The sequence below is a fragment of the Silene latifolia genome, chromosome 7 (assembly GCF_048544455.1).
Source record: "Silene latifolia isolate original U9 population chromosome 7, ASM4854445v1, whole genome shotgun sequence".
Classification (NCBI taxonomy): domain Eukaryota; kingdom Viridiplantae; phylum Streptophyta; class Magnoliopsida; order Caryophyllales; family Caryophyllaceae; genus Silene; species Silene latifolia.
The window spans coordinates 47,898,231-47,925,930 of record NC_133532.1 but is presented as its reverse complement, the minus strand read 5'-3'; the positions used below and the strand labels follow the sequence as shown (position 1 = coordinate 47,925,930).

The following is a 27,700-nucleotide window of genomic DNA, read 5'->3' as shown; positions in this document are numbered from 1 at the left end:
AGACGCTACCAAAAATAAATGAAATCGTGCGTAGTTGAGGATCAATCAGTACTATGTACTTTATATAGTAAAATCATAGTGATATTATTATGTTACATGTTGATAATAAAAATACAAAGTTCATGAACAGATGAATTCTAGGAATTCACCACCAGCTGTATCATTTATACATCAATTCAAAGAAAATGTAATAATGGATATATTATGAATCAAAATGGGGAATGACAATTTAAAGGGATTATTGAGACGGACCCATTTCCAAGGTTTTTCATTTGATCATACATCAATGATTTAGTCTCACATATGAGATTGTCTTATTTATAATTATTCTCTAAACAAGTTCGCAAATTGATGCATATAAATCAAAGTAACCGATCCAATTAATGGCATTGGAGATCTGCTAGTCCCTGCAAATCGAAAAGATGAGAATTTCGGCAGTTTGTCTTTAATGACAAAGAGGGGTATGTGTTGAATGAGGGGCCAGTCCTCCCCGTTAGGTTCTTGGCATCTTTCCTTGAGACTCTGTGAACAGTTGTAAAACTGCAGTTTTTCTAGACAAGTGAGTTTAGGAATCCAATTCGGTGTGGAATGTAGTTGAGGACAATCCCAAATCATGAGTCATCGGAGGGTAGTGCAATACGATATCCCCTCAGGCAGTTCCTCTAACTCTGCGAATTTCACCAAACTCAATGATTGCAAGCTTTGGGGGAGGTATCGCCATGGTATGCCATCCAGAAGCAGTGGCGTCGCCAAAGGGGGTGCAGTGGGTGCGACTGCATCCCCTCTGGTTTCAGAATTAAATAATATTAAGTACAGTGATGAATCAAAATAATGTTAAGGGTCTAGTGGCAAGTCCCTTGTATTTAGATTGAATGATCCAAGGTTCAATTCTCCTAGTGGAAGTTTTTTTTTAGATTTTGCAATTACTGGCGTCATTAATACCATGCCATATTTAAATCCTTTTGCTGTGTCAAATTTTCGTCAATAACTAGTTAACTACTCTATACCATATTAAATGCATTAATTACCTTGAAAAATTCATATAAAATACTTCGTTTTTTACTACGCATATTTATTAGTTGAATCCTTTGAATTGAGTTGTTTTAGAATTATATATATACTTCCAAAGTTTATGTTTTGCTTCGTTTATTTTATTTTATAAGTCGTTTTAGTATACATATTATAAAACAAAAAGAGGGTATATATTACTATAATTTGAATAAATTACAACTCATCAATTTAATAACTTTATATGAAGTATTTAAAATATATATATAGGTATTTAAGTTCCGGTTAACTTTGTTTTGGATCAAACACAATATTGCTCAAAACGATGAGATATATATAAATTTTACGCCTAAATGGAGCACCGTTGTCGGAGAGTTAAATTTCATCTACACATGACATCTTTTGGTTATTAACTTTCTGCACCCCCATGATCTAAATCCTAGATACGCCACTGTCCAGAAGGCTAGGACAGTCATCTACACGTAAACTCTGCAAGTCAGAGATTTGCTCCAACCACCCGCCGAAAGTTCTTAGTTTGGGGCATCTATTGATTACTATGTTTCGCAGGGAAGAAAAAATACGGGTCTGGAACAACATCCTAACTTCTCCCAAGCTCTGCACCTTCATCTCATTCTGTATTACGATCTTTGTGAGGCACTGAACATACTTGGCCGGCATTGAATCGAGCCATTCCAAGTGGCTAACAGTCAATTGCCTTGGTCCGCATCTCTCCATATTGCTCCATTTCAATATTCTGTCAGAATATTGTACATTTAGAGTTTCAAGAGAGGGGCATGTAGGAATAGATGTCATCTTCGGGCAATCAGTCATATTGAGACTCTTTAGCTGAGCAAAGCGGGGGGATGATTTCCAACTTAGATGCTCGTTCTGAACCCCAGACTCTGATTTAGGCCACCACCCTTTCAACTTGGGCAACTTACTAATGTCGAGGTTTTCGAGGCATGGAAACAATGGTGGTCCTTCACTAGAGCCAGTAACATCTAAGTTAACATTCGCCACATACTTCATCTCAGGCAATCTTGATAATGTGAGCTTTTTAAGGTGAGACAGTTTTTCCAACGAAGGCAAGCATTGCAACTCGCGACAATCACATATCTGCAAACTAACAAGATGAGGAAGATGAAATAATGCAGATTTATCTATAATCCCCGACCATCTTGGCATTGTCTCACCATGATACCCAGTTATTGACAACTCCTTAAGACCATGATGTGGCTGCATCTCTTCCAGCAGCAGTTGCTCACTCTCCTTATTTCCGTATTCCTCTCCTTTTGTAAAATCAATACAGATCCCTTTGAGGTGTTCCTTACTCTTTAGATAGTTTCCCCCACCACGGCCTTCCTTGACATAGTTTGCATTTTTGCAGATTCGAATACGAATTTCAAGGTACCCTTTCAAGTTATTCAAGAAAAAGAGGTCTTCCAGCCCATCAAAACACTCATTCCCATCTGAACATTCCCATCCTGCCACAAAAAGACCCAGGGTGTGCAGACGGGTCAACGCACCCATGCCTGGAGGCATATGACGCAACCCGCTAGAGGTTACATCTAAAGTGCTTGGATCAACTAACTTGCTCACATCATTAGGCAATTTTCTTAAATCTAAAGTCTGCAGATTCACTAGTTTTGCAATTGATGTGGGAAGCTCTTTCAGTGTCTTACTCTCTGAGAGATTTAAGTACCTCAAATGAAACAGTTTACCAATTGTTTGTGGTAAACTTTCGGCACCTAATCTGCTCAAGTCTAATGACCTTAAGCATGTCCAATTTGCTACTAATTTACCAGCTAGTAACCGGTCTGCATTTCCCTTACTCCAAGGGTCCTTAACATGGAGGTAAGTACGTATACGAGTCTTATTGAAAATTTCTTGTGTATCACGGTCACACAAAAGAGAGAGATGGCGAACTCTTTTACTCACATTGACAGTGTCAGTACTCAATCTACAAATCTCCTCACCAGCTACTTGTTCAGCAATATCATGCAAGAGGTCGTGTATTTTGAACCGCTCAATCTCACCATATTCATCCTCACCAACACCTTGGAAAAAACACCTTTGTAATAACATAAGAAAATACTCCTCGCCTACATATTCATTATTGATATATCCTTGGGCCATCCAAAGGCTAATCAACATTATCTTCCTGATCTCAAAACCCTTTGGAAAGATAGCACAGTAAGCAAAACAATTCTTCAAGGAGGAGGAGTCAAGTTGACGGTAACTCAACTTCAAGACATTGGTTATGGTATCATCCCCTTCACTCATATTGGCTAACCCTTTCTCTTCGAATGACTTCCATTTAGCCTTCGATTCACCGCGCAGGAGACTTCCTACTACTTTAATTGCAAGCGGAACATGTGCACACTTTTTAATAATATTTTTGCCAAGGCTTAGCAAGTCATCATTAGGAGTTTCTCTTTGTTTGGGTAGAAATGCCATCCTTTCAAACAAACACCATGACTTTTCTTCTGATAATCCTTGCAACTCATGCACTCGATCACCTCCTATCATTTGGGCAGTTTTTTTCGAACGAGTGGTTACAACTATTCGACTCCCACTTTGTCCTACCTTCAAAAACTCTTCAAACTCTTGCCATCGATGGTAACATTCAGTCCAAACATCATCTAACACCAGCAAATATTTTTTCCCACCTAGTTGTTTCCTAACCTCACGATGTATTTGCTCCTTACTTGTAGGTTTTTTTTGCATTATTACTTTACCAAGAAGCTTGGTCAAGTTCCATAAATGGTGATCCTGATCAGCAATGCATGTCCATCTCGTCAACTGAAATGCACTCTTGATCCTCGGATCATTAAAAACAAGTTGTGCAAGAGCGGTTTTACCTAGACCTCCCATCCCCACAATAGAAAGGAATGAAACATCTGACTGATAAACGTGATTCGAGTCCAGTAACATCCCTACAATCTTTTCCACATCCTCATCCCTCCCAATTATTTTATTATCAGCAGGCACAAAAGAAGACGTCTCCTCCATGCTAAACCTTATAGGCTTACTATCAACCTTAAAGCTGAACTTACTACTGTTCGACGCAATGGTTTCCAATTTCTTATTAACTTGCTTGACTTTATCAGACAGATGGTGAGTAAGAAGCTTAAAAAGGGAAAGGAAGGATCTCACCTTATCAGTGACTTTATCAGTAGCCTCGGTGAGGGTTTTCCGCTTGACAAGAGTGAGGAACTCATCAACCACATCATTAGCATCGTAAACAACATCCTTGAGCTCTTCAATATATTTCTTTTCTTGATTGTTAAGGGCATCTTGCTTGGCCTCGGCATCCTGCAGAACAGATTTGATGGTGTCAACGGTGCTCTGGAGAGCCGCAAGTTCACACTTACAGTCAGAAAAGGAGCACATGACTTTGAGCTGATCCAAAGTTTGGATCGCAGAAAGAAGAGTTTGAACAACGGACATTACTGTTGCCAAGTCCATTTTGAGAGGTTTAGGAGATGAAAAGCTGTTGTAACTAAAGAGGGGATACACAGGAATGGTAGATGAATAGAAGATGCTTCCTGCTTTTTGCTCTGCCTTAGTTATATACAGGATTACTTACGGACGTCGTTGTCAGTCCGTCTAAAACAATTACTTTGCTGCTCCAAGTTGTAGGAAACATGAATAATCAAATCTTAAAGGATTAATCAATGACTAGACTCAACTTTTTTCCCAAGTAGGATACCAAATTTGCTGAGAGCATGATTAGTCAATTGGGAATTAAAAAACCTCTTCCTAACTAATCAAGCACATAGTTAATTACACATTTGCAACTGATCAGTAAATTACCTGATCTAATTGCAACGTACGAAATGTTTGAATCGGTTTGTTTTAGCGATTGATCTTGACACACATCAACAAAAATACCTATAATAAATTATGGTCCACAATGGTCTACGAAAGAGGTAAACCGACACAGGCAGGTTATTTCGTAAAAGGGGAGTTAGACTGAATCTCATAGGAAGCACCTGGGGGGAACTCATATGCTGAGTTTGCTCAGTTTGGTGATCCCATGGGAAGAGTTCAATGGGTAAGATCCAAACTGAGTAAGGGGTTCAATAGAGTTCTGAGCCTGGAGGAGCACTGCAACCGACTTTTAAAAATTGTGACACGCCAAAGTGTACCCGCAAGGAAAAGGAACATGGTATACACGCCGTCCAGCAATTTCATAAGAGTAAAAAACATATTTTAAGGATACATTCAGCTTCTCATCCTTCGTAACCAATATAACAGTGAATTCCTCACTCAATTTCGTTCAGGTTATTCATGGAAATGTCAGGAGCGAACCAGATTAGACTAAACCCTCTTTTTCTTCATTGCTTGTCCCTCTACTTCTTGATGTAGGCAGTGGAACTGGCAAGTGAAGCCAACACGACCATACTATAGAGGCTTAGTAAAGGTAGTCACACCAGCTCTGAATCTCTGAACTGCACACATAGAAAATACTATAAGATGGGGAAGTGCAAGTTGTGCCTTCAAAATCAGCCTCTAGTAAAATTAAACCACCGCTACTACCCATCAAGTCGAGCCTCACCAGTGTCCCATTTGCCGCACTTTTTTTCTGAATTCTAGAATGAAATCAAGAGAAGGCCACAATTTCACCACTAGTATCATCAAACGGCAAACTTCAAGTTTGTGTAGCAGCACCATGTCAACGATACCATTCTGATTGGCAGCATTGAAAGAGTAACGCTGAGATGAATGAAGATGTGTAATCCAGAAGCCATCAGTAAGCCTTATACTATGTGTCTAAGTCGTGTCTGAGTAACATAACTAATAGAAATGAACATTACGGCATCAACGACTCCTAGGTATGCGATGCCTATTGGCCAAATCAAGACGGCTTGTAAAAAGGGCAGGCGGCCAGGCATCAATGAAGAGGGGGAAAGATACGCGAGTAAGGAGAGATAACCTTATCCCCGCACATATTTCTTGGGGTTACTCGGATCAGGAACCCATGCTATCTCACTTATGTTGGGTGTTTCTACATACGGCAAGGTAAACTCACCAATCTTCTCAATCTTTCCTCTTTTACCAGCCCTAAGAACAAGATTGTTTCGTTGATATGAAAATATGCCATTAGAGAGGTGGATGATATCACCTGTTTGGAAAGCATCACTCTCCACCCCCCATAGTTGAAAATGCACCGCCGCAGTCTCGTCCGCCACGAGTGCCAAGCAAGTCTTGGTTTCGCCCTCCCTAGTGAATTTACCTTTGGCCAAGAGTATAAATTGTGTGTCTATGTTGTTTTGTGCAGCTGGTACAATGTCCTTTAAAAAGATCATCTTGAGATAAGGTCCCTGTTGATCAAAAGCATGGTTTGATATTCACAATAATTTGAAATGCTTTTAAAACTACTTTCAATCTTGAAAATATAAATAAACAAGAGTCCTTAGATAGATATCACCATATCACAAGCGTAATTAGGTAATCACTATAACCGTAACATTCTTTCATTTTCACAGCACATTTCAAATTAGGGCCTCGAACATTCTTATCAGAAATGCAGAAAAGTATATAAAGGGAATTTACAAGGAAAGAGAGCATTTCTAGTCATTCTTAAACAATCCATTTTCTGAAGCGATACTAATAATAGAAAACAGAAATAAGACAAAGAAAGTCGCTTTAGAAATTGGGTTCAGACTAAGAATGATGACGTATTGCTGGAAAAAGAGTTCCTCCTCACTGACCACTTAACAGGTATTCACTGAAAACTAAACCTGCAGAGATATGTTTACTTCCAATTTGGTAATCGTTTCTTGAAAAATAAGATAGGTAAAGGAATTACCAAGTATTGAATGAAGGATATGAAATGCAGAATTGATTTGATTCTTCAATTGCTGCGTTCAATTTTGTTATAGAATAACAGAATTGTAACAGAATAAGTTTTGGCGCCAAAATTAGTTAAGAAAGTTGTTAGAGTTAGCTGGAATTCAGTTAGAAATAGCGGGAAAATAGCTGTCATGAGCTGTATAAATATGAGAATTCCTTAGTTTGTAATTCATTCAATCATTCATTCAAGAAACTCAATAAAAATCTTCAATCTTTCTCTACATTTCTTATCTCTCATTTCTCTCTAATTTGTCAACTGTTTTGTACAAACTACTCGAAGTTCTCTTCCTTCATCTTAATTGATCAACTTCCTGCAGCTTGTATCATTGGTATCAGCTTGTTGATCCTTTGATTGTGCTTCCGCAAACCTCAATTGCAATTAATTTTTCCCCAAATTTCGTAAAGAACCCTAAACTGGCACCTGCTACACGCAAATTGACTGTCCAACAATTGAAATCAGCAATGGAAGGTCGAATTTCTACTCTTGAACAGAAATTGGAGCAACAAACAACAATTCTTGGCGAAATTATGGCGTTGTTGAAAGCAAATGAAGTTGGGAAGGATACTGAGGTGCGTGAATCTGGGTCTGGAAATGGTGAATCTCCACATCCAGGTAACAGAAATCATCTCAAGTTTACACCAAAGCTTGAATTTCCTTGTTTTGATGGTAATAATCCTCGAATTTGGATGAAAAAGTGTGTGAAGTACTTCAATCTATGCAAAATTCCTGATGAACAACGTGTGGATTTAGCTAGCATGTATATGATTGGTAAGGCTGAATCATGGTTTAATAGCTATGTTGTTGTTAGACCTCATATTGGATGGGATGATTTTATAGTAGATTTGTGTGCAAGATTTAAAGAAGAAATTGCTGGAAATGTTGTTGAGGAGTTTAATAAACTGCATCAGACTAATACTATTGATGATTACTTAGATGCATTTGAAAATCTTAAAGGGTTAATGATGCAACGAAATCCTTTGTTGCCTGACCAGTATTTCCTGGACAGTTTCATTGGAGGGTTGAAACCTTCTTTGAAACCATTTGTGAAGGCATTTAAACCTCGAGAAATCTTGTCTTTGTTGAATATGCTCGTTTACAGGAAGAGAGTCTGTCTGTGACCAAATATACCTCCAAAAATTACACACAAAATCCAAATTCTATCCCTAGAACTTTTACTAATTCACACCATTCTGTCCCAAGTTCATCTTCTAAAGGGTTGTTACCCAACCCTAGACCTGTTATTTCTCCATCTTTACCACCAAATAATTCCATCAGACCCACTAGATTTATTAGTGCAGCTGAACGAGCAGAAAAACTGAAGAAAGGAGAATGTTATTTCTGCAATGAACCTTTCACTAAAAATCATGTTTGCAAGCATAAGGGGATTCAAATGTTTGCAATAGAGATAGTGGGGGAGGAAGGTGATGAGCAAGAGACCATTAGTATAGTGGAAGAGACAGAGGAATCTGAATTGGGTTATGAGATGGTGGGCACTGTTCCATGCATTTCAATGAATGCTTTATCTGGTAGTCAAGGCTTTCAGACTATGAGAGTAACTGGTCATGTGGGAAAGAAGGATATTCATATTCTCATTGATTCTGGGAGTACACATAATTTTTTGGATCAAGAAATGGCCATGAAATTAGGATGTAAGTTGGACTCTATTGAACCACAATCAGTAACAGTTGCAGATGGAAGCCAGTTTCCCTGTCAACTAATGAGTAGACAGTTTTCCTGGCAGTTACAAAACACTCAGTTTGTGACTGATGTGTTGATTATTCCGTTGGGAGGATGTGACATGGTTCTAGGAGTACAGTGGTTAAGTACTCTAGGGACAGTCAGCTGGAATTTTAAAGATTTGAAAATGGAATTCAAGTACAAGGATAAAAGACATGTGTTGAGGGGTTTGGCTCCTAAAAAGGTTCACACAGTTAAACCAACTTCAAAGCTCCTCAATAATGCTACCCATCTGTGTTTCTTACACTTAAGTCCCAAGGAGGAAACAAATTCTCAGATTATGTGCTGTGGTCAGCAGGTTGAGGGTGGTGACAGACCTGTTGCGTTGAGTAACTTGTTGCAGCATTATAAGGATCTATTTGAAGAACCTACCAGACTTCCTCCTAGCAGAGGAGTGTTTGACCATAGGATTCCCTTGCTGCAGGATGCCCAGGCTGTTAATATTAGGCCTTACAGATACCCACTCAAACAAAGAGACATTATTGAGAAGTTGGTACAGGAGATGTTGGACCAGGGCATAATCCAACATAGTTGTAGCCCTTTTGCTTCTCCAGTGGTCCTTGTGGGCAAGAAAGATGGGTCCTGGCGTTTGTGTGTTGATTACAGGGAGGTCAACAAAAGAACAGTTAAGGACAAGTTCCCTATCCCTGTGGTGGATGAACTTATTGATGAATTAGCTGGCTCTAAAGTATTTTCAAAGTTGGATCTAAGGGCAGGGTACCATCAATTGAGGGTGTATGAGGGTGATGTCTATAAAACTGCTTTCAAAACTCATGTTGGTCACTATGAGTTTCTTGTCATGCCTTTTGGATTGACAAATGCTCCTGCCTCTTTTCAAAATTGGATGAACAATGTGTTTAAAACCTTGCTTAGAAAATGTGTCTTAGTTTTCTTTGATGACATTTTAGTCTATAGCCCTTCTCTGGAGGAACACTGGCAACATTTAGCTATGGTTTTTGAAGTAACGAGGTCAAACAAGTTGTATGCTAAAAGCAGCAAATGCTCTTTTGCTAGTGACAAAGTGGAGTATTTGGGGCACTTCATTTGTGGCAATGGAGTGGAAACTGATCCTGCTAAAGTGTTAGCAGTTAAAAATTGGCCAGAGCCAAAATCAGTTAAGGAGTTGAGGAGTTTTCTGGGTTTAGCAGGGTACTACAGAAAATTTGTGAGGGGATATGCAGTCATCAGTCACCCACTGACACAGTTATTAAGGAAAGGGGAGTTTAAGTGGAGTAGCCTGGCCTCCACTGCATTTCAGCAACTCAAAGATGCTCTTAGCAGTGCTCCTGTCCTAGCTGTTCCTGACTTTAACAAGGCCTTTGTTGTTGAGACAGATGCTTCTAACACTGGCATTGGAGCAGTACTCATGCAAGATGGGCATCCACTAGCCTACATTAGTAAGACACTCAGTCCAAAATGGCAGAAGTTGTCTGTATATGAGAAGGAGCTGGCTATTGTCTTTGTTGTGCAAAAATGGGAGCAGTATCTTACAGGACAAATTTTTTTGATTAAAACTGACCAAAAAAGTCTGAAATGGCTTCTCCAGCAGAAGATTTCTACACCATTCCAGCAATTTTGGCTATCTAAACTCATGGGCTTTGACTATGAGATCCAATACAGGTCTGGGAAGGAAAATTTGGCTGCAGATGCTTTGTCAAGACGTCAGGGGAGTGAGTTGTTGTGCATAGCTTTGTCTGATGTTCAGTCAAATTTACCAGACCTTATACAAAAGAGTTATGACCAAGACATTTTTCTAAGCAACCTAAAAGAACAGTTACAGAATGACCCTTCAGCTGTTCCATCATATCAGTTGTTTGATGGCCTGATTAAAAAGAAAGGACGGATTGTGATTGGTCCTGACCTGATATTGAGGAATAAGATTTTGGAATGGCTTCACAGTGCACCTCAGAGTGGGCATTCAGGGAGAGATGCCACTACTAGAAGGGTGAAGACTTTATTCTTATGGAGAGGTATGACCAAGGACATAAGTCATTTTGTCAGGCAGTGTGTCACATGTCAAGCTAATAAGTATGACAATGCAACTTATCCTGGACTTTTACAACCACTGCCTATTCCCTCTGAAATCTGGTTGGATATCTATATGGATTTCATTACAGGATTGCCAAAATCTCAAGGGAGGGAAGTTATTTTTGTTGTGGTTGATAGAATGAGTAAGTATGCCCATTTTATGGCACTAACTCATCCTTTCACAACAATTGAGGTGGCCCAAGCTTATCTAGATAATGTGTTTAAACTACACGGGTGGCCTAGAAGCATTGTCAGTGACAGGGATGCTATCTTTACCAGTCACTTTTGGCTAGCCTTATTTCAACTGCAGGGCTCTGAGTTGTTGTTATCATCTGCTTATCATCCTCAAACAGATGGTCAGACAGAGGTTGTGAACAGATGCATTGAATCTTACTTAAGGTGTATGTGTGGGGAAAAGCCTAAGGAATGGGCTATGTGGTTACCCTTAGCTGAGTGGTGGTATAACACTACTTATCATTCTGCTACTCAGATGACTCCATATGAGGCGGTTTATAACCAACCTCCCCCTCTTCATTTACCCTATTTACCAGGAGAGACATCTGTGGAGAGTGTGCACAGGACTATGCAAAAAAGGGAAGCTATGATAACATTGCTTAAGGATCAGTTACGAAAAGCTCAACACAGAATGAAGGTGCAGGCTGATAAAAAGAGGTCAGAAAGGGTCTTTAATGTTGGGGATTGGGTTTGGCTAAAGCTACAACCTTATAGGCAGGGGTCAGTCACTCGCAGGCCTAATGAGAAGATTGCTCCCAAGTACTATGGGCCGTTTCAAGTAGAAGACACTGTGGGAAAGGTGGCCTACAAATTGTCTCTTCCTGATGCTGCCAAAATTCATAAAGTGTTTCATGTCTCACAATTGAAGGCTTTCAGAGGTCAACTTCGTACTGCAGCTCATATTCCTAGTTGGATGCAAGGTCTCAATAGTGACGATATCATACAACCAGCTGCTATTTTGGATAGAAGGATTGTCAAAAGGCAAAACCAGGCTACAGTACAATACCTGATTCACTGGGAGGGTTTTCCAATACATGATGCAACATGGGAATTCGCTGAGGTAATGGAGCAACAATTTCTGGCCTAATTCAATAGATTGATCGAGACTTGAGGACAAGTCATTTTAGAAGGGGGAAGATATGTTATAGAATAACAGAATTGTAACAGAATAAGTTTTGGCGCCAAAATTAGTTAAGAAAGTTGTTAGAGTTAGCTGGAATTCAGTTAGAAATAGCGGGAAAATAGCTGTCATGAGCTGTATAAATATGAGAATTCCTTAGTTTGTAATTCATTCAATCATTCATTCAAGAAACTCAATAAAAATCTTCAATCTTTCTCTACATTTCTTATCTCTCATTTCTCTCTAATTTGTACAAACTACTCGAAGTTCTCTTCCTTCATCTTAATTGAGCAACTTCCTGCAACGTGTATCAAATTTTCTAGGGTTTTATTTGTTTAGCAATCAATTTCTGTGAAAGAATTGAAATTCAACATTTGAAGAGGGCAACTGCGGTTTTTTCGTCAAGGATTGATCTTCACTCGTGCTTCACGTAATACTCCCTCTGTGAAGGAATTGAAATTCAACATTTGAAGAGGGCAACTAATCGGGACGGAGGGAGTATTACGTGAAGAGGGCAACTGCGGTTTTTTCGTCAAGTAAAACTCGTACAAGTTTTATTTCCCGCGAAATTCGCGGACTTATATGCATATGTGTGTTTTTAATTGATTTTTATACTTGGCTGCCTATTATATACGTACCGAGTAGGAGCTAAAAATTTGGGTTAGTTTATGGAATTAATCCATATTAAGCCTTTTCTTTTCATATTAATCTCAACTAATTTTTAACTGAGAATAATCCTAACTACTACACCATTTAACTTTCATTGAACCCGTCCCATAAATGACCTGATATAACCAGTTTCCCAATAGGTCATGATATGGGTCCACCCCTTTTTTTTCCTGATTCTTTTCCCATTCTTCTACTGCATATACAGTTATGGGGAATTGGCAAATAAGTCTCATACGTTTGACACTACGTGCATATTAGCTCCATATCTTTTCAATAGTGCAAATAAACCCCACTAGTTATACTTGATGTGCAATTAAACCCATTTGAATATATTTAGATCAATTTTTTGTCGGAAAAAAATGACGTGGCACCAAAAATATGACTAGGATTAGACTAAATAATTTTTTAAAAAAAAATAGAAAAGAAAAAATATGTGATTTTTAACAACTTACACGACTTTTCTCCCATTTCCCATATCTCTCTCTTCCACTAGCTTAGTTTTTCACTCATTTTTTCACTTCCTGCAAAAACAAAACACATGATTTGCGGCTTGCTTCTCCATCATCACCATTTTCACTTCATTTTCTTGCTTTACTCTATGTCTATTCTTAGCTTAGCTACCATTCACAATCTTGTAATAAAAAAAATCTACCCAAATACCTACCACAAGCTAAACAAATGCAAATTGGGGAAAATCCAAATACCTACCAGAAATCGAATGTCTAGCTTCAAATTATGTTGGATTATTGAAAGTAGCCAATGATTCTGTTAATTGGTGAAAATCCAGGTATGTTCATTCCAAAGTGTGAATTTTAATTTTGTTGCTTATTAGACTCTTATTTGTGATTTTTATGAAATCTGCATTTTATTGAACTTTCAATTGCTTGTTACCCAAATATCTACCTTTTCCCCAGTATTATATTGCATGTCTCTTTGTAATTCAACAAGAATTTTCGTAAATAAGTTCTAATCAAAAATCTGATTTAAATTCTCATAGTTTAATACTCGTTTTGTTATTATATTAACGGTTTTTTCCCATGGTACCCTCGAACTTTTCCGTATTACACATGGTACCCCTCGTTTTAAGTTTCTACATATGGTACCCCTGTGTTTACCTTTTTCCTTCCTAGAATACCCTTTACCAAACTTCCATCATCACTCCGTTACTTATTTGACCAATGATCCATTTTTTGTTATTTAATACACTAATCCCTCATATTACACTATAAACTAACTTTAATATCTAATTCCCAAAATCACCCATTATCATCAACTTCTTCCTAACTGCCGCCACCTGCCCCGCCGGCGCCACCACCAAGCCGACGCCACCATGTCGACGTTGCCAAACCAGTCCACAACCCACCAGTGTCGTCTGTTTCCTCTTTCCCTCCCACCAATCCGTTGAACAAATAAAAGCAGCTACCATAAAAACCACCACCCTTATCAACCCTAAATCCCCAAATCAATTACAATCATCTTCAATCAACATTCATCAATGGTGAAGTGCGAGATATCACCGAACCTTATTAATCGACTCCAAATCGCACTTCGCAAAGAATCCGACATTTCTTCCTTCAATCCCTCTGATCATCTCCCACCATCATCGTCACCGTCGACTCTTCAAGACGCCATTGTTGCCGTCTGATCATGCCGTCAAATCGATTATAAAGTTGATGTTTGCAATTAAGAGGGGTCTGATGACATCCTATTGTGTTTTTGGGAGAGGTGGAGGGATGATTATGATGGTGGGAGAAAAGTAAGAGGATGATGGTGGCTCGTATGGCGCTGGGCAGAACACAGGGATGCGTGCATGACCTCTGCCGGAGCTCCAGTGTCGACAACGATTGGTGGCCGTCGGTGGAGCTGGTGGAGAAAGGGTGATGTCGCCGCCTTTTTACTTTTTTTTTTGTGAGCTTTTTTTCAGATTGATTTTTTTTTTAGTAGTGTTGGTGGTTGTTGTTGTTGAGTTGATGTTGTTGTTATTGTTGGCGGTTGGTGGTGGTTGTCGTTGGTGTGGGCAGTGGTGATCGAAGATGATGATGGTGGTGGGTGAAAGTGGAGGCTTTTTGGGATGATTTTGAAGATGATGATTGAAGAAGATGATGATTAATAAGGATTTTATGTATTATTAGTGTATTAATTAACAAAAATAAAGGGTCATTAGTGAGAGGACTAACGGAGTGATGACGGAAGTTTGGTAAAGGGCATTTTGGGAAAGAAAAAGGTAAACACAGGGGTACCATATGTAGAAACTTGAAATGAGGGGTACCATGTGTAATCTGCCAAAGTTCGAGGGTACCATGGAAAATATCCGTATTTTCAATTAGGGTTGATAAGTCGATTGATTTGGGGAAAATGTCAATTTTGGGGTTTTCTGGAATTATGTTGTATTTCCAACAAGATTGAAGCAGGTTTTTGGGTCGAATTAGTAGTTTATTACCATGGGATTTGGGTTCCTCTTAGCTATGAAGATGAGATAATGGTGGCAATGACAATATTTATAGTTGTATGCCATTCAATGTTGAAACTAAAATATTAATGAAGAAATTGTTAGCTGTAAGAGTGAAGTTTCACCTGCTAATGTGCTCAACATTGTTATTCATTTGTGTTTGGTATACTTCAACAATTTTGACATAATTATTCACATGATTTGCTTTTAAGATGGGTGGGTTGATGCTTCGATGGCGGTGTAATGGAGAGAGGGCAGTGTGAGTGGTGGTGGATGGCTCTATACTTGTAGCGAAGAGGATGGCAGCGGTTTAGTCAGGAACAAAGGAGGGGTGGCTGGTGTTTTGATGGTGGTGATTTATTAAGTGCATTCGATTGAAGTGGTTTTTTTATTTGGGGAATAATCTAGATTATAGTGATGGAGGTGGGATGGGATCTGATTTTTTGTGTTTCGTGAGATAAAGACGATGAAGATTGTAGAGGATGAAGTTTAACTTAACTAATTAGGGTTATAGTCAAGGGAAACCGATTGTCCAGGACTCCAGGTTTCTCTTCCACGAGTTCAGTATAAGTTAAATGATGCAATAGTTAAGATTATTCTCAGTTAAACAATAGTTGAGATTAGTATGAGAAAATGGGGTTTAGTTTGGATTATTTCCATGAAATAACCCTAAAAATTTTGGCTACACTTTGTAAAACTCTCTATCTTTTTAAAAATTGTTTAGAAATTACATCCAAAATATTGAAAAAAATTATAAATTGCTCCCAACCCCGTATTTTTACATTTTTAAGATAAAAATTCCCCTTATTATTTTATTTTCTCATATTACTACCCAACTCCATTACAACACTGTCCACCCTTCTACCAGCCAAGGACTCCACGACCGACCATCAAAATCCTCCACCCAAACTCCACAATCGTACTCGTCACATGAGAAATAAAAAATAATGGGCATTTTTGCCATAAAAATGCAAAAATATGGGTTTGGCCTTTGGGAGCAATTCTTAATTTTGCAATATTTTGAGTGTAATTTTTAAATTTTTTTTTAAAAAGAGGGTAGGTTTCACAAAGTGTATTTTGAAAGGGAGTTATTGATAATTTACTCAATTATTAAAGGGGGAGTAAATTACAAATGTATAAATTTCAATTAGTCTTGCTTAAGACGGATGGTATCCGTCTTAAGTATAAGATGAGTCAAATTAGTACCATATTGGAGGAATCTGGTAAAGCATGACCCATATAATAAAAAATAAGTAGGCTGGGTGCAAAATGGAGTAGGGCACTGTTGAAGTGAAGGGGGTGGACAGACAGACTTGACATTAGGGATTACAAAATTATACTCCCTCCTATTCATTCATTTTGTCCCTCTTTCCTTTTCGAAGCTAGTTGAATTTCTGTCCCTCATTCCATTTTTGGTAAGTTTTTAAGCTGTGAATTTACCATCTTATCCTTGCCTATTATTGCATATTACAACATTTTCCATTCACTAACCCACTTAATAAACATAATCCAAACCTAATTAAACCTACCCAACACTAACTAACCCAACCCAAATCAATTAATAACCCAATTACATACCTAACTCCCGCCATATAATACCCTCATCCAACCTAAACCCCAGCAGCCTACTTGAAAGATCTTCATCTTTCTAGAACCGTCTTCTTCTTCCTCTCAAACCCCAACCCAAAAAACCCTAAATCGTCTCTCTCATCATCTCCTTCCTCTCATCGTCTTCTTCCTCTCATCTTTCTAGAATCCTGTAATCGTCTATCTCATCATCTGAGACACGCTTCTCATCTGTGATCTCCAATCTCTTAAAACCCGATCATCAACATGTCGCATCTTCAAATTCACAATGAATCCTCACGATTTGACTCTAAATCTCCAGATCTGAGTAATCTTTTCTCAGATATTGAAGATGGTCCTTGCCTATTCAACATGTATGAACCTGATTTTGTTGATGTTGATGTTGATGACTATGGCGATAGGGAGAAGAGTATTGCACATGTTGAAGGCATGTCAATGAAGATTGTTCCTGATTTGTATGATGACTATTCATCATCTTATGATGATTTTTCTGAGTTGGTCCTCCCTGAATCTGTAGTTGTTCCTGAATCTAGTGATGTCGATGTTGTTCCTGAGACATGCATGGAGCCTGAACCTGAAGTTGTTCACCATACGTGCTTGACTGAGCAAGATGCGTATAATATTTGGTTTAAGGAAGATGTTGAGGAGAGGACTAGGAAGAAATTGGCTAGATATGAGACACCCGAGTATAAAAGAATGGTTTTATTGGAGATGTGCAATTTTTTTTTCCTGCCATGAAGGTTTTCCTTGAAGAATAAGGGAGGTTAATTTCTTTAGATCCATTTTTTTATTCATTTTTTATGCTGTTTTCGTTGGTTGTCTTGGTGAAAATAGACTAGTGATGATTTTTTAACATAGTTTGGGTATATATCCTTCTAGTAATGCCCAATGATCAGTTGTTGAGGGCAAACTGTGATCCTAAGTCACTTACTGCATGCATAAAGCCACCACAACTGAAAGTGATGAGGCTATGCATTTTGGCTCCTTATTTAAATTTGGTGCCAAATTTGAAGCAATTATGAACTTGGTGTCCTTTAGTTTGGCAGTTTGCTTAGTGAATATGGACGTCCAACATGAAGGAAGAAGGTGGCCCTTGCTGAAATCTCAAGTCCAAATCCAACAATATTTTGTCAACTTTTTTTTAGCAACCTTGTTTAATTAATTTTAGAATTCAATTAGTGTGTAATATTCTTATGAAGTGTAATATTGCTATGGCAGATGTAGAACAAAAAAAAAATTGTATTGTATTTGTACTGTTTTTTTATCAAGTACTCCAATGGAGGGAAATTCTCAATGTAATCTTTGATTAAGCTTTTGGAGGGAAAGCTTAGCATAAGCTAACTTTATTAAATTTCCTTAATCCTACTTTCCTCTCTCCATTCAACTAGGTCCACCTTGTCCTTTATTCATTCTTTAATCCCTCTCTTAATTCTTGTGTACAAAATAAGAGGGACAAAATGAATGAATAGGAGGGAGTATTTGTTTACAGTTCCAGTACTATTTGAACGAAATAATTCATTTGTTTTGTGCTTTCATCTTCTTTTAGTTCTAAAACTCTATCTCTCTCTTCATCTTCATCCAAAAAAATACCTCTTCATCTTCATCCGAAAAAACCCAGAAAAACACCACATCACAAAAAAAAAAACTAGTAAACATATCAGCTTCATCGTGGCAAATAAAAGTTCATCAAAGAAGAAAGCAATTTAATTAGCACATGGAACATTGAATGTGTTGGAGATTACTTTAATTTTGAGTTTTATTTGTAGTAATTTGATTAAGTGTTGAAGGTTATTTTAATTTTGGATTTTATTTCTTGTAATTTTATTTAAGTGTTGAAGGGTAGTTTAATTTTGGGCACGAGTTTGAATTTTTTCTCTTACTATTGCATGTCAATGTCATAGTGATTTTCGTCTATTAATATTGAATGTCAGATGAATATATTAATTAATTTTTGTAATATATGTCAATGGTAAGTTATTTGTGTAATATGTGACCATTTATGGACAAAATGTTGCATTACTATATTTTTTGATAGAATTATAGTTGAATAATTAACATGTTGGATGAATTTATTGATTTATTGAGTATTGTTTCCTATGTAAGAATGGTAACATTTTACAATAACAATGGTAACATATTGCACAAACAAGTTATTTTACATAAATGTCTATATGTTGATTTATTGGGTATATTATTTTCTCACTAACAATGGTGACATTTTGCAACATCAATAATGATATATAAAATGTACCGCTAATATACTAAAATATTATCAGGAGAAGGCAAGATTCAAAGGTAGTAGGAAAAGAGAAAGGGGGAAATATCCAAATTGTTCAAAATACATATGTCAGGTTTGGAAGAAGTTATGTACGACAGTGGCATGAACGAAAGGGAAGGAGAAGAAAGGCATGCATCAGAGTGCGGAGGAACGCATAAATTTGTTAAAGTGATGTCAATTTGTTTGTCAGTAGGTCTCATGAGAGACCGTCTCCCACTAATTTAGTGGGAGACATAATAGGAAAAAAAGAAATTAAGTGGGTTCCACACTCCATCATGTGAGATGTCTCTCAATAACGCTTATTGAGATACCGTCTCTCCGAAGTTTTTGTGTTTGTCGAATTTTGTTGCCAATGTTTGAACGTGTCTTTTTTTTGTGGGAATAATATGTAGTGCTTTAATTTAGCATTTGTTTTTAAAAAGAGAGGGCAAGATGGAGATTTATAGCCTTTTAAAGCTCACTCATCTACGAAGGCCTATGATTAGGTTCACAACATAGAGCCTGGGTTATTTCAAAATTGTTAGATTGTTATTCCACAATACCAGAAACGGAAAGCAACTTTCAGGTTTATTTTTCGTTGGTTTGTTCAAGTTGTGTAGTTATCTGTGGCGCTAATTGAATATGATCCGGGTTTTAATTTGGATATCTTGTTTTGAGATCTTAAATTTGGGAAGAAGAATTGTGTGTTTTAATGGTGAATGTAGATTTGGCCATTTGGGGAAGAAGATGAAGGTGGGGAGGGTGTTTAAAAAGTGAAGGGTGGCTTTGGGAAGAAGAAGGAGGTGGGACCCGCTCTTGCTTTTACCTGTTGTTACAGGTTAATAAATGGACAATTCTGTTCAAAGAAGAATGGTGTAATACTCCCTCCGATCCAGACAGATGGTAACACTTCCCTAAAACGGATGAACCACACCAATGGTAACATACCATATTTGGCATGAAAAATGTCTAAATTACCCTTACATCCACTACCTATTTACAACTTAATTATTCATTCACCCACTCACCAACTACTTATTTAATACACCTAAACCCATGTGGCCCCAATCAAATTTTCCTACTTTACCCTTCACTTTTCCACATTTTCTTAAATAATCATTTTCTCCCTATGTTACCATTTATCTGGCTCGGAGGGAGTAGTAGGGTATATTGGTAGTTAAAATATAGGTTGGAGTATTTTGAGAAGGACTCCAATTGTATGGAGTATTCTCATTAAATAACTCTTATTATGAATGGTAATTGATAGTGTATAAATGCTGAAGGTGTGATGTGGAAGTTGAGAATAAATATTGAAAAGCATAAATCAAGAAAAAGGAAAGACAAGGGTGATAACAAATCAGTAAGGAATACAAAGGGATACTGATGTTCATTGTGACATTGCGTTGGGGATTGTAAGTAAAATAATAGAAAGTGTGCAGTGCAATTAATGCATGACAGAGACCCATATTAGCAAGTCGGATAAAGTTAAGTGGGTATGAGTCAATTTGGCCCGTCTTAATGTATAAAACGGATAATGTTAGTCTGAAATAAGAATTCGTGCATAAATTTTGTTTATCACGATTAGATAATCCAATTCATACAATTGCGTTATAGTTATATAACCTACATAAATCATTAGAATATGCGACTCATTCCTCAAAACAAATAAATAATATTCTCATTTACTTCTCATGATCTCTAAAAAGCAACTTCGACACTCTATTTATATATTACTATCTCCATTTGAGTTAATTTGATACATTTGAATAAGATATCTGACATATATTGAACATACATATGAAATTAGATCAAACGGGGGAGTACTTTTTTTGTTGTCAAATATATTTGAGAAATAATGTTTTATGATGAACAAAAAAAAGTTTATGGTCATATTAATTTTCAAGTTTTAGTACTAATTCAGTGTCAAAAAATTGTACTTTGACCCTGAACGGTATAATGGTAAGATATTTGAGGAGGGAGTGTTAAACTGATCCGAGCACATCTAGTAATTCTAGTTGTTCAAACATCTGTAATATAACAATTATGCCAAGCGAAATAAGGTCGAACGTGAAAAAGGTAGAGAGATAAAATCCTCCCCCTTCTCTCTACCTTTCCTAATTTCATAAAAAATCAATCAATCGCTTCACCGCCTCACCGCCTCACAGTCATGTTTGTTCACTCCACCTGCGCTCCGCCTGAGTGGTGATGACCGTCTGAGGCTGGTCCCTGATTAATTTTCCCATGCTTTTATTTATATCACAGGTTTTATCTGGTTTTTCCTTATTTGATCTTCGTTTAATCAACTAATATAGTGAATCTTCTGTTTTCCTCTTTGGTTGTGCGTCTTAATCGGGCTTCTCCTGGATTACTGCTGGTTGTTATCCTGGGTTTTATTTGTTTCTTTCTTAGATGGAGTATCAAGTTCTTCTGTTTAATCTTTGTGATTTGTTTGTTGTGAACGATAATGGTGTCGATGATGACGATGACCTTGCTAAGTTGGTTATGGAATTGGGGGTACCTTCCATCTCCAATATCCATTTGGTGAAGGATAGGGGGAACTCACTTTTCAGGGAAGGGAATTTCTTTTTAGCTGCTCGTCACTACACTCGTGCTCTTAAACTCGTATGTTTCCTAGGCCTTCCATCCGTGCATGACCAGCCCGTAGCCACTTCCCTCTGCCTCTCCCTTGTTCTTAATTTAGCGGGTTGCGAGTTGAAGCTTTCCCAGTTTAATCGGGCTTGTTGTTTCTGCACTTTCGTCTTATCCTTCGATCCGAATAATGTTAAGGCCCTTTATCGCAGAGGCCTGACCTTTAAGCATCTGAATCTTCTTAACAAGGCTCTTGATGACTTTGAACATGCTGTGAAATTTGACCCGCAAAACAAAGATGTTAATCGAGAACTCAATTCTGTGGCTGATCTTTTAATTTTAAATGTTAATGGGAAATGAGCTGCTTATCCTTTTAACCCTTTGGGTTCAAATAAGAAAGGTAAGAAACCTTTGATCGCTAATGATGGGTTTGAAAAGACTGCAATCCGTGTTGATTTAAATGAAGCGTCTTGTAGTACAGCTCCTTTGGTAACAGATCATGTTTCTCCTCCTCATGCTGAAGTTACTTCTAGTTCCACTATTATTATTGATTCCGAAAACCCTAGTGCGACTGATTCCGACATTGTTATGGACTCTGAAATCCTGTTTGCGGCCACTAATCCTGTCTTTAGTCTGAACTCTGATAGCGATAGCCTGAATGAGGCCGCTCAAGCTTTGTCCGCTAAAGGTGATTGTAATCCCCCCAACTCTTATAACTCAAGACCTGCAAAATACTCCTTTTCCAACAAAAATCATCATAAAAATAATTTACGGTTGTCGTCCCCAGATTATGAGAACCTGTTACTCGGCAGCAATCTCCTTTTTTACCATCCAAGATCTTTGTCATCCTTGAGGGTTCGTCCCCTCATCTCTACAAATTCCATTTCGACGGGAACTCCCCATGAAAAAAATTCAAGGGAAGCAGCAGTTCCCATTCCTTATCCTTTACATGAAGTGCACCATCATCATACACTTTTGGGGTCTGAGAAGGAGAGTGATGAGTTGGGTCATGAAGAGTTACATGAAGTGCACCATCAGCATTCACATTTGGGGTCTGAAAGTGAGAGTGAGGAGTTGGGTCATGAAGAGTCTGTTTTGCATATTGCCAAAAAGAAAAGATTTTCATCTGATTCATCTGTGGTTAGTATGGTATCCACAGTTCAGTTTCAATTTGTTGCAGTCAAGGAGAAATCGAGGAGGAAGTGTTGTCGCAAGGTGGAGCATTCCATTCATCGGGGTCAAATGGTTAAGTATGCTTCCAATTCAAGGAAGAGATCGTCGGGTTCTGTCAACAAATTACCTTTGTTTTTTTGCAGGTACACAGAAAAAGTCGCGGCTGTTGAATATGCTAAAAGAAAGGAAGTTGACTTGCTCCCGTTCGAGGACTATTATCATCCACCGTTTAAGAAATATTGTGTTTCTTTTCCTGTTAGTTCCACTTGTAATTTTAGCCCCGTTACTTCCGTTTCTACTAATTTAGGGGTATCTAATTCCCCTATGTTTGTATGGTAATTAGTTTTGTTTCTCTTTGTTGTAATCGTATAATATGTAATCTCCTCTTTGCTAGTTTATATATAAAATAGTACACGTTTGTCTAAAAAAAAAAACAATTATGCCAAGCACTATTCACTTGTCGAGTACTAAATATTTGAAAGGAGTCAAATGACCTTTACCTTTCCTTGATTCCATCATATCAAGCCGATCTCAATTCGTATATCTATATTAGTTTGTTGTTCTCGACTTTTTTTTTTTGGGCTAGGTAACTCAATGCCACACAATTTGGTACTCCGTACTATATTAGTCATGTGATTGAATGAGATATTTTCTCAAGCTTATAGCATCAATTATCAAAACACAGTAGTACTTTTTTGATCTAACAAAACACAGACCTAGTCGCATTACAATAGGGAGAGGGAAGATTCGAATCTGGGACCTATTATCAAGGATACCTCCGTCTTCACTAATAGACTAAGAATAAAAGTTCTAGTCTTTATTTAACAAAATGGCTAGTGGTTAAAGGGAAGTTCTAGTCTTTATTTAACAAACCGTTAATTTTTTATTCAAATCAAATCCTACCCATTAATAGGTAATGGAGAGGAGGAGGTAATGGAGAAGATCCATATGCGTAACCAATCGGTCCGAATTCTCTCCATTACCCTTCTCTCCATTACCTATCCATTACTTATCAATGGATCGGATTGCTTCTGGAGATGAAATCACTACTCAAAACACAATAAGCCCTTTGTACATCGTCATTATTAATTTCGTCTAATATCATACAATCAACTTTTCTTATCTGAAATAGTCAACTACCACTACTACAAATACAGGCAACCACAACGGCCCTTTAACAACGCTTATTCACGAAAATCATCAAAACACGTTGTAGAATTGATTCCGCGAATTTTACCAAACTTAATTACAACGGTGCTGTGTTGTTAACCGTTGTTATTGGTTTTAACAACGGGTCATACTTAAACAACCGTTGTTATTGAGAAAACTAATAACAACGGTTAAAATTTAACCGTTGTTAATGGTTTGGCGCCAAATTAGTGAAAAGTAATAACAACGGTTATATTAGAACCCGTTTTTAATACGTTTTAACAACGGTTGTAGACTCAATAACCGTTGTTATTAATATTATGAAAATCTTAAGAACAACATATTGCTTTATTCTGCTATACGCTACAAACACAAACACAAGCTAATACTGCTACTATATCATCCAAAACACCCGATCGTCTCTCTGTCTTCATCTCCGTCACATGTTGTCACGTCTTCTCTCCTCATCGCGCGTGTTTATCAATCGGTATATATATGTTTCTTAGCAACGCTTATTATAACTAGATATAGGATTTTTTGGGTTATATTATCTAATTTGTTGATAATTTAGCTTAATTGCTTTCCTGAATTTCGTTTATTTGTTTGCCTATTATTGTATTTTCTGAATTAGTTGCCTATTATTACGAATGTAGAATAATGACTCGAACTTGGATGATTGATGCAAATATGAGTGACCGCACCTACAAGGATGGTTTAGCTGAATTTTATGAATTCGTTTTGAACAATTTGAAAGGTTCTTCTAGTATTGCATGTCCTTGTGAAAGATGTGGTAATATTAGCTATATGGCTTTTCCGGACGTTAAAATACACCTAGAAAAGTGGAGATTTAGTCGATCCTATACACTTTGGATTTTTCATGGGGAATCATTAGAGGAAGAGAATAACTCGGAAGAAGATGATGTTGAGGTACACGAAAGGCTAACTGATGATCCTGAGTTTGCCGAGTTTTTGAGTTGGAAGAGTTGGAAGTAGAGAAGTTGAATGTTGGGTCTATAGATAATGAAGAGAATGATGATGAGTCCATTGCTTTTGAAGATGTAGGTGATGACACTAGTAATTGGGATGACCTTAACAACATGTATGAGAAGTTGTGTGAGTCTGAAGCACCTCTTTATCCTGGTTGTAAGTTCACAAAAATGTCGGTTGTGGTGAAGTTGTATAATATCAAGGGGGCAAATGGGGTGAGTGACACGTGTTTCACTAGTTTTTTAGCCTTGATAAAGGAGTTGCTTCCCGATGGTAATGTTCTACCTGTTAAGACATATGAGGCGAAAAAACTAATAAGAGGAGTGGGTATGAAATATGAGAAAATACATGCATGTCCAAATGATTGCATATTGTATCGGAAATTATATCAAAACTTAACCAATTGCCCTAAATGTTTGGAGTGGCGTTATAAGGATAAGGAAGGGATCCGGCTAAGGTGTTGTGGTATTTTCCATTGATACCAAGAGTCATAAGGATTTATGCGAATCCCGATGATGCAAAAATGTTAACTTGGCATGAAACGGGAAGAATAAATGACGGAAAGCTAAGACACCCGGCAGATGGTAAGCAATGGAAATCGTTCGACGCTAAGTATCCCGAGTTCGGCAATGAACCTAGAAACTTACGTCTAGCGCTGTCCACTGATGGAATGAACCCACACGGAAACATGAGTAGCCAACATAGTACTTGGCCAGTAGTGTTGGCTATTTATAACTTACCTCCATATGTGTGCATGAAAAGAAAGTATTTGATGTTGTCGTTGTTAATTTTCGACCCTAAACAACCTGGAAATGATATAGATGTATATTTGGAACCTCTTCTAGATGATTTGCGATTGTTGTGGGATAGTGGGATAGAAGTATTTGATGCATATAAGAACGAAACTTTCAATTTGAGAGCGATGTTATTGTGTACAATAATCGACTATCCGCTTATGGCGACCTTTCTGGGCACACAGTTCATGGGAAAGAGGCTTGTCCATTGTGTGGGGAGGATATCGAGTCTGAATACTTGAAGTCTTCTCGTAAGTATGTGTATATGGGAAATAGGAGGTTCTTGTCTCATGACCATTGTTATCGCAAGATGCAGAAAGCATTCAATGGAAGACAAGAACATCGTCAACCTCCTAGAATTTTGAGTGGGCATGAAGTTTATCAGAAAGTAAAGCATATTGAGATAGATTATGGGAAGAAGAGCGGCTCTAAATTGTCTACTCGTGGGTATAAGAAAAGATCCATATTTTTTGATAAACTTCCATATTGGCCTCGACTGGAGGTCGAGGCATTGCCTCGATTTCATGCACATTGAGAAAAATGTCGTGATAATATTATCAATACCCTTCGAATGTTCCTGGTAAAACAAAGGATAACGCCGCATGACTAGGGAAGATATGAAAATGATGGGTATTAGGCTAGAGTTGGCACCACAGAAGAGAGGTAATCGTACATTTTTACCGCCGCAAAGACATTTACCCTTTCACGGAATGAGAGAAAAGAGTTCTGTGCATGCTTGAATGGAATTAAAGTGCCACATGGTTATTCGTCGAACATCAAAAGCCTAGTGTCGATGCAAGACCTAAAACTCACCAGGTTAAAGTCACATGATTGTCACACTTTGATGCAACAATTACTACATGTGGCTATTCGTTCCATTTTACCGGAAAAGGTAAGATATGCTATAACTAGATTCTGTCTCTTCTTCCAGTCCATATGCGAGAAAGTCATCGATCCCGATGACGCGGATTCATTGCGGGACCTCGTTGTAACCTCTCTTTGTCGATTGGAAATGTATTTTCCACCCTCTTTCTTCACTATCATGATTCATCCGACCATTCACTTGGTTAGGGAGATTTTGTACCTTGGGCCCGTGTACTTGAGATACCAGTATCCTTTCGAAAGATTGATGAAAGTCTACAAGGACTATACATCTAATCGGTATCGTCCGGAAGGTTGTATTGCTGAACGCGCTATTTTAGACGAAGCTCTTTCATATTGTTACGCTCATCTCTCCCCGAAGGAGTTGATTGGCGTTCCTAAGAATCGTCATAGTGATTTGGATGATAGGAAAAGGTATTAGGGGCCGGGTTGAAAAAATTGTGACACGTGAAATGTTGCATTTAGCACACATGTATGTGCTAAACAACGAAGATGAGGTGCAACCTTATATTCAACAACACAAAGATGAGCTCAAATACGATTACCAAAACAAGACCGAGAAGTGGATTGCGAACGAGCATACGAAGACGTTTCCAGAGTGGTTTAGGAATATTGTCTTACGGTATCTTGATCAAACTGGTTATGACATCTCTCCTAGGTTACTACGTCTTGGTTTAGGTCCAAATGCCAGGGTCACCTTTTACAACAATTTTGCCATTAATGGATATACTTTTTACACCCGCGAGCAAGATGAGGTGAGCACAATGCAAAATAGTGGTGTGAGTTCTGAATTTGAGGCAATGCACTTTGCTACTTCAAAAGATAAAAAGCCTATTTGGGGAAAATGCCTTTATTATGGTGTTATTCAAGAAATATTGGTACTAGATTACATTGATTTCACAATGCCTTTGTTTCGATGTAACTGGGTTGATAACAACATCCATTGTGTCCGAAAGGATAAGATGGGATTTACGTTGGTCAATCTGGGTAAGGTTGGCAATAATAAGGATGATCCTTTCATAATGGCATCCCAAGCTAAACAAGTGTTCTATGTCACCGATCCTATGGATAAGAAGTGGTACGTTGTATGCATCTATAAGGAAAAGAAGGAGTAGTCCATCCGATAATGATGATGATGATCGGGATGTCGTTTTTGAGGGAATGGATCGGTCTACCATCGTATCTTATTTCGACGATGTTGACACCGATCATGAGGACACTGAAAGCATCTATATGCGTGATGACCATGGTGAAGGTATTTGGGTTAACGAAGAAACTATGACATCCAAGAAACGCCCCCGATCCCGAGATAGTTCATCGGACACAAGTATGCATGCATCTTTGGTGTTGTCTTATTTTCTTGATCTTATTATTAGATGTGGATGCTGGTGTTGAA

The 27,700-nt window shown here is 37.9% G+C and overlaps 1 protein-coding gene and 2 pseudogenes across 1 annotated transcript; all 3 read right to left on the bottom strand.

Moving 5' to 3' along the window:
* The window catches only part of LOC141592147 (uncharacterized), a 272,781-nt pseudogene that overhangs the window by 23,254 nt on the left and 221,827 nt on the right, over positions 1-27,700 (bottom strand).
* LOC141590055 (putative disease resistance protein RGA1) lies at positions 1,441-5,960 on the bottom strand. Its single transcript, XM_074410670.1, has 2 exons — positions 5,004-5,960; positions 1,441-4,323 (listed from the first exon to the last, which is right to left on the bottom strand). The coding sequence occupies exons 1-2, from the start codon at positions 5,016-5,018 to the stop codon at positions 1,441-1,443; spliced, it is 2,898 nt and encodes a 965-aa protein (XP_074266771.1). The 5' UTR covers positions 5,019-5,960.
* On the bottom strand, positions 5,906-6,320 carry LOC141590054 (uncharacterized; annotated as a pseudogene).